Source organism: Natrix helvetica (genome assembly GCF_964273705.1).
Source record: "Natrix helvetica genome assembly, chromosome: 2".
In the NCBI taxonomy this organism is placed as follows: Eukaryota; Metazoa; Chordata; class Lepidosauria; order Squamata; family Natricidae; genus Natrix; species Natrix helvetica.
Window position 1 is genome coordinate 133,040,120 of NC_138552.1, and position 17,537 is coordinate 133,057,656.

The window sequence follows — 17,537 nt, forward strand, 5'->3', positions numbered from 1 at the left end:
ATCTAGATGGTTTAAGAAGATATTCAAGAGTACTGAGCCTAAAATGGAACATTGGAGTCCCCACTATTTCCTTCCTTCCATTTGGCTGTTGCTCTATTGAGGATTGCATGTTGAATACTATTTGTCAGCCAGTTACAAACTCATCTCGGGGTGGTGCTGTATACCCCACATTTTTCTAATTTGCCAAGAAGTAGGTTGTCATCTACTTTATCAAATGCTAAATATACTATGAAGTACTACATTAGTACATCACTGATCTACTTCATCACTTTGATGAAGAATGGCATAAAATTTGTTTAGCATGATCTGTTTTTGATCAACCCATGTTGGCTACTGGATATACCTTAGTTTACTTATGGGTGTTCACAGATTTGTTGCTTATCTTTTCCAAGATCTTCCCAAATATTGATATCAATAATTCAATAATTGATTGAATTATTGTATTAACTATTTGGTTCAATTTCATATTCCACTTCTGAGAAGACTGCCTGGCATACTACCTAAAATAGCCCATAGGACCTTCTGGAATCCATTTGAATTCACTTCTGCAAAATTGGATAGTTACTAGAAGTCTACATTTCAATAGGAAGTTGTTTGACCATAACAAAATAATATATTTATTTTAATGTTGAGAAGCACCCAAACTGGCAGAGAGGAGGTATCAAGCAGGGAGCTAGTTTAGAGTCAGTGTGCAAGTGTAAAAAGGACAGAACCATCTCCTCCCTGAATTACTTGGAATCTTATCTAATTTTCCCAAGGATGACTTGTCAGACTGGGGAGATTCCTGTATTTCAGGAAGAACATAATAAAATACTTAGCTTGACTGCTGCAGTTGTGGGCCTGGTTGTTTGTGCCTGGCATTTGTAGTATTTATAACCTGCCCCAATTCCAAAGGGGCAGCATACATTAAGCAAACACACACACACACCTAAAAATCTATAATAATAAATACCAAAATCATAACCGTATCGAAAACAAAAAATAACCACAGAAAGCAGAGATAGAATTTGAGATAAAACTCAAGATGGGTCCTCATAGTTAATAAGCTTTGTAGCAAGATGAGGGTTACACATAATTCTTGGGGGCAGGGAGAATATTTCATGAGGTGGAGCTATTACAGGTAATGCCTCATGCCCTAGGAATTTTATGAACATTTCAGTAGGCCCCCTCCCTCCTTCAGTAGACCAGATAAGCAGTTTTAATTTAAGCAAGATGTCACCTGATGTATGCCAGTGGTGCATCAGGACTTGAAAAGTAATGACTAGGACTCTTAATTAGACATACTGATAACTACTGAATAACTTTAGTATAATTGCAATTCTGTATCGGTGAAACCAGTAATCTTGGTACTACATTTCATATTGCCTGCAGATTCTGGTTGCTTTCAAAGCAATGCAGAGAACTTAGCAGTTAAGTTGAACAGAACAGTGCTCAAGACATGAATCAATGAGATAAGAGCATCCTGGTCTAGATAAAACCACAACTGACACAGCATCCAAAGCTGTTCAAAGGGTCCCTAGGTACAACTTCTATTAGCCACATAAGCAATAATTGCAAATCCAAGGAGGAGCCTCAAATTATGAACCATATTCCCTGGGAGAATACAATTTCATCCAGAATGTTGCTAGAATTAAATATAAGCTTGTTTTACCTGATTCAGATTCTCACAGTTTCCAGATATTAATTCAAAAGTCCCCATGGCATCCCTAGCTCGACATGCAATGGCAATGTATAATTGAGTGTCACTAATTCTAGGGGATCAATGCTGTTGAAAGGTGTGACAAAACCAAGAGGAGCATACTCCTCCATCTGGATCTTAACAGTCACCTAGTGACCAATACTGCTTCTGTCCCATGATTGCGGGGAGGGTCTCTTGGACTAAAGGGGTCCTTTAGCACTAACTGCTTCCTCTAGGATCATCTATAAGTATTTCCACAAACCTGTAACAGGAAGTTTGGAAACAGGGCAAAAGTCAAGCATATCTGTCTTCTTTAAGACAGTGCACATCACTTCTTTCAATGAAGGAGTATCAATCCATCCTTCAATAAAGCATTGACAACCTCCAGCAACCTATGCTCCATTTAGACATCCAAATGAAGAAAGGATGTGGATCCAACACAGAGGTAGTAGGGTGAATCTCAAGAGCATCTTATCTACTTCCACACATCCTACATGTTCAAATGAATCCCAATTCATGACAAGAGAACATCTCATTAGTAATAATAGAATCTGTCCAACTGGCATCCAATCCACAGTGGTTATTTACCAATAAATAACCCTGAAAGTTCATGCAATGTGCCTACAGGCAATTTTTTCTTGGTTCATTCTTCCCTAAAAAGTTCTCTGATTGAAAACACTGCTGTGTTGCTGTTTTATTGCAATGGTATCAACAATTGTCAAACTCAGTACTCTGTAAACCAAAAAACGGTCCAGGACTGGCAAATATGTAGGATTGCTAATAGGAGCAATCTCATCCAGTGTTTTAACAGGCATAAATCTTGAATCAGTCAAACCATGGCAGTCTCAGTGTGAACACGGAAATATTTCAGAAAGAACATAGTGTCCACACAAAATTTGTTATCACCAGATAATTGGTATATCAACAAAGTCCATGAAGATAGAAACATTACAATGACAGTTGAATGAATAAGGAAGCCTGGAAAAAAAAGGAAATTGATAAAGTTTAGCCTTGCAAGGTAGACCAAACTAAGAAACAGAGACCTTATGAGGTACTTTTACAAAAACCGCTACAATAACAGAATTTGCAATTCTGAATTACTATTCCATCTTTCCTGTGAATTGGGAGGGATGCTGTCTGAGGCATTTTTGTAAATCTCTTTCTTGGCATAGGCTTAAACTGCTTTTATCTGATCATTGCCCTGGTAACAGATCTTCCATATGTTTGTCAAGGCCATCCTCTACACCCGTGATGGCGAACCTGGGGCACGTGGAGCCCTTTCTGCAGGTACGTAAGCCGTTGCCCCAGCTCAGTGCCACTGTGCATGCACGCGTGCCTCCTGATGGCCAGCTGATTTTGGGGTCTCTGCTGTGCATACGGGAGATGCATGGGGGGGGGCTCATATGCACATGCATTGGGGGGGGGAAATGAGGGGAGCGGCACCTCCCTCCATGCCCCATTTTTGGTTCCAGGAGGCTTCAGGGAAGCCTGCTAGCCCAAAACTGAGCTGCAGGTGGGGGGGCGCAGCGTGCCCTCCACCCTAGTTTTGGTCCCAGGAGGCTTCAGGGAGGCCTGCTAGGCCCAAAATAGAGTGTGGGAAAGGTCACACGCACATGCGGGTGGCGGGGTTGCCACACATGCCAGCGCAGGGGGTGGGCCGCTCGGAGGGAGTTGTGTGCATTGCAGTATGGATGTGGGAATGCGCGTGGGTATTATTGCGCGCACATATTTTGGCACGCAAGGACAAAAAGGTTAGCCATCATTGCTCTATACCAGTGTTTCTCAAACTTGGCGACTTTAAGTCCTGTGGACTTCAACTCCCAGAATTCCCCAGCCAGCTATGCTGGCTGGGGGATTCTGGGAGTTGAAGTCCACAGGACTTAAAGTCGCCAAGTTTGAGAAACACTGCTCTATACTCTACATCTAGATTACAATCATTCTTTCCCCAATTCAGAGTTTTCTTCTGAGAACCAAGAGAAAACATGCACCATTAAGCTTTTTACCTCAGATCTCAGTTGTACACACACTGAGTGGGCCTTCTCATCCACAACTGAGTCATACATGAGAAATCATATATTATTCACTAGCATTTAATTACAATATCTGCAGGCTAGGAAGTGAGACACATTTTTGACACAATTCAAGCATTGGAGCAACAGGCAAAAGACATCTATTTTTTTCCTCATTTTCTCTGGGAATCATGACATCCATTCATGACCTCCCATTACTTCAGAAGTTTGAGAAAAGTTACACCATTATTCAATGAATAATTCTTTTGGAAACAAGTTGGAACAATTTTGGAAATATCCTGACTACAATGATTTCACGTAGCCTTGATACTGTAAATAGTCACAAGTCAAGCAAACAAAAGTTTCAAAGAAAAAACAAACAAGAATATACAATCCTAAGGCACCCTTATTCACATATAAAGCAACTCATCACACATTAATGATAAATGCAATCTTGCAACTATGTTTAGGAATGTCTATAATGTTTTCAATCTTGCTTTATGAATATAATTACATGAACATGGTTCCTAGAAGTCTATCATAATAAATGAACTAAGAACCTAGGGCCTTAAGTTGTTAAATCGGCAAGAGTTCTAATTATGAATTCTGGTGCTCTTCTGCATCATATTAATTAACTGAAGCAAGGAAATCAAGTACATTCATACTGAGATGTGAGCTGCAACGAAGTCCAAGGATCTATCTAATTCAGCTTCTTCAAATTGAAAGAACGACAGGTAGTGTACCTGACAGTAAACATACTATTACAAACAAATCAGTGATATCATGCAGTGAAATGTGGTTGGCAGATCTTCTGGGTAAATATTTCTAAAACTATTATGATTTATACCTCCCATATATGCACCTGGGCACAACAAATTACACTCTTCAACATAAGAAGCCAATAGAGGCTACATGGGAATCCTATTGACAGTATCTAAAAATGTTATCTCCCACCCAACATCATAAAAGCAAACTTTGGTTTGCCTCAGTGAACTCTGCCTTTTCTTTTTCTGACTGTACTTCTCCATTCCATCTCCAAATGAATTCTGCAGGGCATCCAACCTCTAAAAAAACCATGGAAAGTTCACCAGGGAAGATTCTCCGAATAGTGTCCAAACAACCGGCTAACCGACATAGCTGGGAAACATTATTATTTTAAGAAGAGTTGCTCTCCTTAATTATTCACGATGGGAAATCATTTGGGTATTACCACAGAGCATCAGATTCTAACTTAGCAGTTCATTTAATACCTTTGCTAACTGAAAGACAGCTTGCCAGAGATGAATGAAACTACTATTGTTTGTACTTTGGAAACACTGACATGGATTCTTCAATGCTCCTATGATTATATGCAGCCTTTTTCTTACTATCCAAAATTTGGATTTCTCTGCTTCATTGCACGATAGGCACAAACTCATGGTATTATCACACGTAACATTCATAGTAAGAATGGTCAATGTCTTGGTAACCTTGCAATCACTTTCAATTCAAATGTCTATCTGATTAAATAGCATGCAATTAAAGTTTTCAGGTAAGGATCCAATAGTAGCATAATTTATAGAAGTACTTAAAATGATATGCCATACATTAACTCATAAATATATAATTTAACACAGTGGTCACCAACTGGTGGTCTATGGACCACTGGTAGTCCATGAGAAAATTTTGGTGGTGCGCAGAAAAATTATTTGCATTTTTTATATTGCACTAAATCAGGGGTCCTAAACTAAGCCCCCTGGGACGGATACATGCAATGAACATTTGTGTTGCTGCAAAGAATCTCCCCCTTCGGGTGTTTTTGTGTGGGTCAGAGGGGGAAAGAAATTCTGACATGGGGTCTGCTTCGGCCTCCTGGTGCGGAGCTTTGGGTGAAGGCTGGAGGAAAGCGCCGCTGGTGGCGAAGAGCCAGAGGGCCTTGTCCCAATGGGACTGCATCATGGCCTGGAACTGGCTAACCATCTCAGCCCGCTGAGCCTCCTGGCGCTGGTATCTGGCTTTGCACTCCTGCAGGTCTTCCCTCTGCTTGGAAAGCCTATGCTCATAGTTCTCTGTGAGGTGCTTCTGCTGAGCCTCCTTCTCGGTCAGATCCAATTTCAACTGAGCTATTTTGCCAACTCTTTCTCATGGTGGCTGCTTAACTCCAACAACTGCTTCCTGTTGGGGCCCTAAGGAGCCTGGGCAGGGAGATGATGAGTGGCTGAGAGGAGAGGGGCAAGTAGAGGCTGACAAGGCACCTCTCAACGTAAGTGACATCAAGTTGGCCACACCCACCGAGTCACATGATCACCTAGCCACGCCAGCCCAGCTGGTCATTAGGAAGATAATATTAGTGTCACAGGATTTAAAATTATGAATTTAGTGGTCCCTGAGTTCCAAAAGTTTGGTGATCCCTGATTTAACAAGTATGATACAAAAAATGACAGAGGATATAGAGAGGAAAATATATTAAGGAACTAAGGCAATGTTATGTTGTTATAAAAAGCAAGGAGAATAGTCAATAAAGCAAAATATAAAGTTGGCCTAATGGAAGCAGTTTGTCACAAATGAGATATTTTATTGTACAAGAATTACCCTTATGAGAAACTAGTGTCCAAAATATGTCACAGATCCATATATTTTAGTAACTTAAGTTCAATGACCAATAAGACTATGGATCTAGTCCTCTTTAAGAGACAGATGTTACCTTGGTAATCCTTGGGCCAGTCACACTCAGCCCTAAAAAAGCAGATTAAAAAAAAAACCAACCCCCTCAATTTATAAATTGATAGGCTTTGCTTTGAGAACTAGGTGTGGTGTAAAACAAGAAGATCCTATGATTAAGTGGAAGAAAAGCAGTAAACGAGTTAGCGATTTGTAACGATTTGTGTAGTATGGCTTTATGTAGTATGGAATATAAAGAAACAATAATGCTTAGGTATGGAAATAAAATGCCGGTGCAATTACATCAGCAATTGTAATTTGTTGCTTTACTGACCAAAGAATGCAAGTTGGATTTTATACAGAATAACAGCAGACTTTTTCATCCTTCAAGAAAGAATGAGACAGCTCCTCTAGAGGAATTATATAACTGTTCCATATGGAAGTCTCAAAGTCATCCAATGGAAAACATAAAAGGGTCACATCTACCATATTCAATTGAATTATTTGTGCTGTAGGTGGTTTCCAGCAAAATTCATTATAGTCTATATTACCTTGGCCAAGGGTAATGGATTTATTTCGCTCTAAGCTCTCAGCTGACTCTGAGCAACCAAACTGGAAATCTCAATGCCAATAAAAGGTGTGGTCAGAACTCAAAGGAGATGAAGACAATTAACTCTTCTGAAGGGTGACCCCAGCACACTTTCTACAGACTTCATTTATACCACTTAGACCAGTGATGGCGAACCTTTTTTGGCTCGCGTGCCACAAGTGGGGGGAGAGCAGGGGGGTCAAGTGCGGGCGTGCCGCACCCATAATGCAACACGCGACCCCCCCGTGCGCATGCGCGCACAACGCGTGACCCCCCCTTTTTACATGCTTTTTTCGCCCTCCCCAGGCTCCAGGGGCTTTATAGGAGCCTGAGGAGGGCGAAAAGAGCCTCCCCGACCCCCCCAAGGCCCTCCGGAGGCTTCAGGGACCGTCCGGAGGCTTCCCTGAAGCCTTCGGAGCGCTTAAAACCACCCTCCGAGCAAACCGGAAGTGACTTCCGGGTTGCTCGGAGGGTCGTTTTAAGCGCTCCAAAGGCATCAGGGAAGCTTCGGACGGTCCCTGAAGCCTTCAGAACGCTTAAAATGACGCTCCGAGCAACCCGGAAGTCAGTTCCGGTTTGCTCGGAGGGTGGTTTTAAGCGTTCCGAAGGCTTCAGGGACGGTCCCTGAAGCCTCCGGGGGGGCGGGGGAGGCTCTTTTTGCCCTCCCCAGGCTCCTATTAAGTCTCTGGAGCCTGGGGAAGGTGAAGAATAGCTTTTAAAAAGGTGAACTCAGGTGGCCAGCGCGCGCATGCGCGCTGGCCAGCTGACAGGGCAGCGCCTCGCATGCCCTGACAAATGGCTCCACATGCCATTTGTGGCACGCGTGCCATAGGTTCGCCATCACTGACTTAGACTGTCATAAGTGCAAATATTTAAAAAAATTATAAGGCAAACATAAAGTAGGAAAGAGAACGATTTCCCTCAGAAACTCACCTCATCACACACATTTGGGCTTCTCCCCAAATGCTTTCCTCCAAACGCATGGGTCTAAAACAGCTTCCTTTAACACTCATCAAGCTTATCTTAAAGTCTCATTGCAATACAATTTTGAAATTGCAATGCAATGTTTAGTCCTCTCTTCCTCAGCAGTGACCAAACTCAAAGTAGCCCTACCTGCTTCAACAAGTTCTTAAAACAAAACCTAGTTTAATATCATGTGAAGAAAAATTGTAATATCCATCTGTATTCTCTTCTCCTCTGTGAATGACAAGGAGTGGGAGGAAACTGTGAGAAACTGCAAGTCTTCATGAGAAGGATTAAGGCTTTACCAACTGTTGGCAGGCTGGGCAGAAAAGCAAAGTTGGTTGGAATTCTCCTGACTTAATCTCTTTGAACAGAAGACAGAATATTATTGTGTCAGAACAGAGGCTGCAGATTTTTGGTCCTTTCCCAAGTCAAAGTCATGGAGACAGCAAAGTAATGTCTATTTCATTATTTAAAGGATTTAGCAGCCATCTTAAATTTGCATGTCCCCCTGGTTAGGTGGAATAACCCATTCCAGGTTATAATGGAATGCTTTGGAACTGAAAAGTTTTGGTGTGGAAATTTTGCATAGGTCCATAAATAAATTTTGCACATATCAATGAACCTATGCATGTCACCTTGTTTTTCTCTATGCCGCTTACTATTAAACAACTCAATTGTCTTCCATTGAAGTATTAATGTTCATTCTAACGCACGCTGATCTGAATAATGGTGAATGCTGTGGTATTGTACAACTGTACAATGTATAGTACAGTACAAGTATAACACTACAGTACTGGTCATACTGTACTATAAAGCTGAATATCATAGAACAACATAGATTTCCAAAATTCCATGGCAGTTTGCCATCCAATTTCACAATCCCTCACTCCTTTCTCCCATCTAGCAGCATAAACCCACCCTCCCAAGAAAGATTTTCAATGATCCCTGCCAGATTCCCACAAGGAAGTTTAATGGGGAAGCTGGCAGGAAGTTGGAAGTCACTCCCACTTCCATTACTTTTTTGCCCGTGCTGTCATTATTTTTCTCTTTAGGTAAAAAAAAAATAACTCTAAAACAATTACCTAATTAGGCACAGTTTGTCCAGAACACTGTTAAAACTCAGAAGAGGGTATCTGTCTCCATTAAAGGCTGATTTGTCTGCATGCCAAGTCTCCAGGATTCCCCTAACATTTTTGGATTTAGCTTGATCTAGGATGCTTACAGTTTCCCAGTTTAAACTATGCTTGTCTATGTGTTATGAAATTAAGGAGTTTCATCATTGTGTCATCTGATCGCTAGTTCATGGATGTACTCTTGCTAGATTTTTACCTGTTTGTCAAACATAATGGCTATTAACAGTCTTTATATTATATGTTGTATATTACTCCTGTTTTATTTCTTCTTGGGCTACTGGGTCTTTTGATTTACTTAAGATGTTTTGTAGGACTTTAGTTGGTTTGTGTGCTGTGATGATGGCATTGTGTTGTAATAGTCTCTTGGCTGTTTCTGAGATGTTTTCCATGTATGGCAGTGTTATACTCTTTATAGCTTGTGTTGGTTGTGTTGTAGTGGGTTGAGCATCAGGCACTTTTGAATAAAGTTGCATGGGTATCCACTTTGTTGGAAGATATTTTATAGGCAGCCTATTTCCTTTTTTGGATGCTCTGGGTTATAGCAGTAAATTTGTGTAATGTTCTCTTATAGCTCATTTTGCGGAAAGTTGGGTTCTTACATTGCTGGTAGAGTATTTGGTTTTTCATAGACTTGTGTTTCTAATTTGCTGATAAAAATAGGGTTTTCCATAGGGTTCAATATGACGTCGGTCCACCCTTTGCAGCTATAACAGCTTCAACTCTTCTGGGAAGGCTGTCCCCAGATTTAGGAGTGTGTTTATGGGAATTTTTGACCATTCTTCCAGAAGCGCATTTGTGAGGTCACACACTGATGTTGGACGAGTTTACGTGGCCTACCACTTCGTGGCTGAGTTGATGTCATTCCCAAACACTTCCACGTTCTTATAATACAGCTGACAGTTAACTGTGGAATATTTAGGAGCGAGGAAATTTCACGACTGGATTTGTTGCACAGGTGGCAGGCATCCTATCACAGTTCCACGCTGGAATTCACTGAGCTCCTGAGAGGACCCATTCTTTCACAAATGTTTGTAAAAACAGTCTTCATGCCTAGGTACTTGATTTTATATACCTGTGGCCATGGAAGTGATTGGAACACCTGATTCTGATTATTTGGATGGGTGAGCGAATACTTTTGGCAATATAGTGTATATATCATAAATTATATATATTTGTAAGATTAATGGCTGTGGTATGGAACATTCTGTAGTACCTCAATTTCAGAAAGAGACTTCGTTGAATAACTAGAGATCCATTAGCTACATAAATCACTAGAAAAAATTGTTTATTTGCATGGATTACATCATGCAGGACCAAGCTCTTGTTATTGCCTTATATATAAGAACAAAACTAACAATTTGGTATATGCCCATTATCACTTACATTGAAAGAGTGACATCTGCAGTAACAAAAACTATAAACCCTAAAGTGGAGTGGAGTGCATCAACTGGCTTACTTTGGTTGATTGATTGCTGTCACCAGGGGAGTGAGGGGTTATTGTTTGCTATTGTTTGTGTGTTTGGTTTCTAGCTTCATAAGCTGCCCAGTCACTGGAAGTGTATTGGACAGCCATATACATTTTCTTAAATAAATAATAATATAATCCAGTAATAAATAATAAAATAATTCTATAAAATATGACAAGAAGCAAATTCACCTGTGGAAATCCAACTGAAAATATTCAGTTTCCAGGCTTCATATAACAACATTGCAGTGTTGCTTCCTTTGGGATATTCGGAATACTACATTCAGTTCCAATAATTTAACTAACATACTTAGTAACTGTCATACTTACTAACTAACATATAAGCTGAAAGGAACGTAGAATAAAAAAGTCAAGCAATCAAGAGGTAAAGTAAAAACCTATTTGAATCAAGCTCAATTATATCCATGTTGTTTTCTTGTCAATAATACCGAAGTAATTTGTCATCGCTTTTGTATGCATTTTTTATCCTCACTTTCACAGTCTAATCTACAGTTTGGGGATTTCTGGTGATCTCATACTGACAAAAGTTATTTGCTTAGCTCAAGATTGAATGGATGCTGTTACCTGATGTTAATTGACCAAGCAGTTAAACATTCCTTATTGAAGAAAGGCTGAATTTGGATGAATTTTAATTTGATAACAGGAGAAGGATGGCTGAATACTAATAGATTAAAAACAAACAGTACTCCACAGGACATGTAATTTCTAAAACCTATTCGCCTACACCTTAATTTGCTTTAAATTAGGGTTCTGATTACATTTTAGTCAGGCAAATGGAATTACTAGGTGATTACTAGGTAGCAAACATTGTGGGGAGATCAACTACCTTCCTTTTATTTTGTGAAATTCATAAAATAATGAATTGGCAGTTTTGGTGAACTCTTTTAATCTCCAGTATATTGTCCTATCTTGGTGATGGATTAAAGACACTTTTCAGGAAAAGCCACTAGTTGCATCTGTCCTTTCAAATATCGAATAGTATTCCTTCCCTAATGGATGGGTAGGGATGACAGATATAATCCATCATACATAAGAAGCCCAGAAAGTTAAGAGAATTTATGACACACCTTATTCATATAAATCCAATGGCTAAGCTAAAATAAACAAACTACATATTATTTTAGCATGCTATCTATAACCTATAGCATTATACTAAGCATAATGAGATTTAATGTAATATGAACACAATTGTAATTTGTCATGGATTATAATATAGTACAGGGCCTATCTTCTATCATATTAGGTTTTTCTATTGATGATCTTAATCCAAATGTATGTGTCCTAAAATAGGTTCAGAAAGAGAATTATGATATGGGAATATTAAGCTTCTATGAAGATTAGGATCTATTTTGCCAATTGATATCCCTCAAAGAAACATAAAAGCATTACTTTCTAGAAGCTGCAAAAAGCGATTCTATTTTGCATACGCAATGCTAAGCCACAATCATACTTTATATTCACTAATACGTAAGTTCACACTTCATATTCAGTGAAAGCCAAATTGCTTGCAATTTAGCACACTGGAATCTTTTCTGTCAAGTTTTAAATTTCCAGTATCATTTCTACAAACATAACTAAGTAAGAATAGAATTACTACTGGTTTATAGCATATTCATCTGAAATTGCTTCCAGCCTTGCTTTTATTATATTTTGTTTTGCCTTACCCATGACGTGTTATTGGAAAAGAGATGTAAATACCATTGTCTTCTATCTGAAACTCAGTGTTTCCCTTCACCTCAGAAAACACATTAAACAGATTTAAAAGCTATGACTCAATGTCATTTTTATTTTAAAAGATAAAGAATCCAACTATTGTGATGTATAAAATGTGGTTTACATCTTATTTGTGAGGTTACATGAGCTTTTGTTTAGTAAAACGATTAAAACAAGCCATGATTTGGCATTGGTGAACCAAGTCAGTATCTGATAAAAGTGGGCACTTTTATCTGGAAACTTCCTTTATCTTACTGCATTAATACTAGAACATGATTTCCATTGGGATTTCCCCCTTGGGAGAGGAGGATACTATCAACTTTCAATAAGAAACTTTCCTCATACTCAGCAGTGTTTGATAACTATAGCCCAGTTTACAAACTTCTTTTTGAGTGAACATGTTTAGATTCAACTGTAGAAAATTTGAGAGAAAGCAGATTACATGGTCCCTTTTCAGTCAGGATATTGAGCTGCACATGGGATGGAGACAACATGGATTACTCCAGTGGATGGTCTTTATTGGGACCCTGATATGGGAAAGTGTGCCCTTCTTCTTTTCCTACATGACCAATTTGTTGACCACCGTGATATCCCTCTGGGGATTCAGTACAGTGTTCTGAAGTGGATCCATTCCTATCTCAGTAGGCAATTCTAATCAGCGGTACTGGGAGAAGAAAGACTGGGGACTCATACAGACTAGTCCTTACCCTCTGCTCTTTAGCATCTATGTGACACCATTTTGAGATGTCATCCCACAGTTTATAATATGATACAACCAATATGCTGATATTCAGCTTCATATTTCTACCCTAGATCTACTAGAGATGTTGCTGAACTTATCCCAATGCCTGCAAGCTGCTGAGTTTTGGATAGGAGGAAATGTTGAACCCTAGCAAGATGGAATTACTGTTTGCTCATTCTGATTTCTATCCCCTATTGAATGCACCGTACTGCCACTTATAGCTAGTGCTCAAAAGGCAGGTTTATTTGCTGGATTTATGAGATTTAGAAGATGCCTGATTTCATAATGATTCTACAATGGCTTTACATCAAAATAAGAATAAAAGGAAAGCAATAAAAAACATACTTTCTCTAACAAAAAAGCATTAACAACAGGGCTTCACAAACACCTTACCCTAGGAGTCTGGGTGAACAGCCATTTTTTCAAAGACTTCCAAAACATCCTGAGGATGGGATGGATGCTGTGGCTGGGGAGACTTATGGGTGAGCCATTTTCAGTCCTCTCTTTTGTAGGCTGATTCAGCTATGAAGATTCATATCCTTGTGACCCATGAAATTAAAGTATTATAATGTGCTCTTCACAAAGTTGCTTCGGAAGGCCAGTTAGAATCTATAGTTAGTCCAAAATACAGTAGCTCACTTGTTAACATATACTACTTGCCATGATCAATATTATACTATACTGTGGGTCCTGCAATGCCTACCAGCGTCCAGGTGCAATTCAAAGTATTAGTTATGACTCACAAAAAAGGCTTTGTAGTTTTGCATTTAGGTAATTTCAGGATCACCTATTTAAATTCAGCTAAGATGATCCTCCCAGGAAAAGAGGTTCATAGTATCCTAACATCCATTAGTGAGGAAGTCTAAAGCCAGAAAACAGTGCTTTTCCATCATGGAACTAATGTTATGGAACACTCAGAACAGACACCTCATCTCTATAGCATTCTATTATTTTTTATTATACAAATTTTTATTTGATATCTTACCGTAATTTGACAAGATTCAATGTTTACTTTGTAAATTTGGTAAATACATAATTTGTATGGTTACCTACACTGTTGTTGCTGAAGAAAGTTCAAATTTGGGCTAGCCAGTTTCAGGGAACATGCACTTGAGAGGGGCTGACCTGTAACTGGAGAAACTCCAAAACACCTTTGTCAGTTGTAACCAAAGAACAAGAGTTTATATTTCCAGCAAACTATAGTTCTTTTAAATCAGCATTAACGATAGTTAGATAGCATTCAAAATTTCAACCATATAAGTTTGTTTGTACAGTGGCAGTCTAAAACTTACAAAAACTAACTAAAGATCTAATGCTGACTTATGTGATAAGATTAAGTAGCAACCTAAATATGTGACTATTATGTTATGGGAAGTCCTTAATTTTCATTCTTTCTGGATTCTTCCCCCTAGTTAGGCAACTGGCAAGCATATATTGAGAATAATATTTTCAAAATAACTCAGTAACTAAATTAAACAAATTAACTATAAATTTAATTTTAAAACAAACAAAAATGACCTGAATATTTTTTTAAAGTCCAGCGGTTATGAAGTAAACTTTGGGTAATTAATAGGTAAATAAGTTTATATAAACCTGTAATATTAATAAATATTTCAACAAGTAAATTTCAGAGATTCCTTTCTTCTCAACAGCATATGTAAAAACATTTTTCCATTAATGCATATTTAAATCATGAATATACTTATGGCATACTGAAGATAGATACATTTACATAGTATTATGTACAATAAATTGATGTTTTTATACCAAACATTTCAGGTGATATAAGTCAGAAACTGTAAACTCTAATAAAAGAAACAAAATGTTATTATACAACCAGACACTATTAAGTACAACTGCATTACTGATTTTATGGAAAATTCCATTATTTTTCTGATTCTTTCAGATAAACTAGGGAAATATCCATTTCTTCAGGAATAGTATAAGACGAAACCTCGATAAATTGGAATTTTGCACTGCATTCTATTAGGAATTCATTTTGTAATTGTAAAACATTAATATTAAATATTATTTTGCTTCCTGTAACCAATTTAGTATGTTATGTATTATATTAGAATATATGCTTGTTTCTCTAAGGTTTACCATCATTCTCTCCCCTCCCCCCCTTTTTTTTACCCCCAAGAAATTACCACTCACAGAAACTTTTAGGTCAGGCCCTGCATGGATCTGTTTAATAAGTCATAGTAAAATTCTGGTAGTAAGAGCATCAAGTTAGGAAATATTTATGTATAAGATCAAGTCTGAGCAAATTAGTCACAGCAGCTGTTATTTCACTAGACATATTTAGCAATGTCAGGAAAGGTGGAGCAAGCCACTAACTTAAGAAAGGACACTTGCCTCAGCTAAGAAAGTCCCTGGGTGGCCACTTCATTTCTAGCCTCTTCAGCTATTGATTGATAAGTAAATAAAAGCTATTTTTTTTACCTCAAAGGAAAGAATTGCAGCTCAGCATTGGAGCACACTCTGGGTTACTGGTCCAACCTCTATCATCTTAAGGAGATTTTTCTGAGGACTTCTAGAGAGCTGCTTACTAGCCATTATATTACTAGCATTCACTCTGTTCAAACCTGATCCCATCTTTAGATCATTTGGGGCAGCAAGAGGAGAGGAAGCAAATGATTTTATATTTCATATTTATGAATTAGGATATCCACCATCCCTGAGCATCAAACCACCAGCACAGGGTCAATGACAACTGTTTACAATAATCAAAATAGTTAATAAATTAACTGACCTGCGATCAAGGATACCACATTCCACCTTTTTCCTCATCCCAACTAAACCTTTCAAAAATCCCATCTTGTATTAGAAAATAACCCCCAGAGACAGCCTTGCTTCTCCAACCATTGCAAAGACCTGTTTGTCAAGATGACACCTGAAAAACCCGTCAGGAAGCACCTGAGAGGTGTGACTACCAGTGAAAAGTTGAAATCGAGGAAGATAAAGTGAGGAACGCCGGTAATACCTCAACATGAAGATACTATCAGTTTATTCCCAACGGAGATGAGCAGAGAAGCGAGCTGGTGGTGAAACAACCTACAAAATCATCATACTTGCACCGATTAGTGGTGAATTTGCAATCGGAGCCAAAACACATAATTGACCTGGCATTTCTGAGAAAGGGTTTGATGTTTGTTTGTTTTTAAAGGAGCAATTAATAATGTTATGCAGGTTTTACGATGAAAGATTAAAGAGAGAACCGTGAAATTATCCGCAATGAATGAGAAAAAGGAGAATGAGTTCTTCCCGGCTTGCTTTAGGCAACCACATCCCGCGGGTTGAAAAACTTTTAAGGCCGGGAAAGGAAGGACAGATGGTACATCTAAAAAGTTTCCATTAAAATAACGGCGAAGAAAAAAAATCAAGAGGCCGGCAAGTTGGGGAGCCAATCCTGGAGTGTAGCGCTTACCTTAGTTTCCTTAACCAAGCCGTTTTTTTTGTGGATCCCGTGTTTTAAGAGGTTATTTTTTTTCTGACGACAGTGTAGATGTCCATTGGAGAGACCTTTCGGGTGAGCCATTTGCTTTAAACACACACCAGGTTTCTAGTCCCTTAGGAACGCCTCGGTACTTCAAACTTCAAAAAGCTGAGCAAAAAACAAACCCTAACCAATCCGATTCCTTCAGAAAGATCTGTACCAAGATATCCAACTGGTCCGGAGGGCTGATCGAGGAGGTTTATTTTTCTTTTTTAAATCACTTCATACAATCTCAACCACTTAAAAGGCAAACTCTCTCCGTAGTCCCAGGGAACGAAAACGGCAAAACGTGGATGTACTGAAATCGCAAAGCGTAGAGCCCATGCTGTTGCCGAGCGCACCGAGCTGTGACTCGAGAGGAATTAGCGAAGCTGCTAAAAAAGGAGGGCGGAAAAGAAGGCGGGAACGCTTCGAGGCAGGCAGGCTGCTTGCTAAAGGACTCAAAATGCGCAAAGCTGGCTTTGTTCAGGGCGCTCCGTGCGCCTATAAATATTTTTACACTGAATCTTAAAGGCTTGCTCTACTTGTATGGCGAGGAATCTGCAGGGAGAAGCCTCCCTATTTACTCTCTCTCAATCAGTACAAAAAGACTGCTTACTTTGAAATTAACTTTCCTCTCCTTCCTTCCCTTCCCCTTCAGCCCCATTGTCAGGAGAATTCTTAACCGATCTAAAGGTATATTTTTTTCTGGAAGAGAGGCGTTGGGGCTGATCATCGCCCACAGTAGCTCCACAAGGAGATAGGCAGCAAATAAAAACAAACAAATGAACAAACAAACAAACGAACGATAAATAAATAAATAAATAAATAAATAAATAAATAAATAAATAAATAAATAAATAAATAAATAAATAAATAAATAAATAAATAAATAAATAAATAAATAAATAAATAAATAAATAATAAATAAATTTCATTGCTAAACTACAGTAAATCTATCCATTATTTTTCAGGGGAAAACTCCACGGTGTCTGCTCTTAAAGATTAAAAATTTAGGCCGAGTTTAGGTGCACCTGCAAATCATAGGATTAGTTGGATTTTGATACAAAGCGAAAATCAGGAAAGCAAAGGCAAAAAAGTTA

At 38.7% G+C, this 17,537-nt stretch overlaps 1 protein-coding gene across 1 annotated transcript in view; it reads right to left on the bottom strand.

Annotated features, from left to right (window-relative positions):
* The window catches only part of SPTLC3 (serine palmitoyltransferase long chain base subunit 3), a 100,151-nt gene extending 83,268 nt beyond the window's left edge, over window positions 1-16,883 (bottom strand). Inside the window, exon 1 of the mRNA XM_081943684.1 lies at window positions 16,387-16,883. Coding sequence (XP_081799810.1) covers window positions 16,387-16,497 — 111 coding nt within the window. The 5' untranslated portion in view covers window positions 16,498-16,883. The remainder of the gene's footprint in view (window positions 1-16,386) is intronic.
* Between the last annotated feature and the right edge of the window lie 654 nt (window positions 16,884-17,537).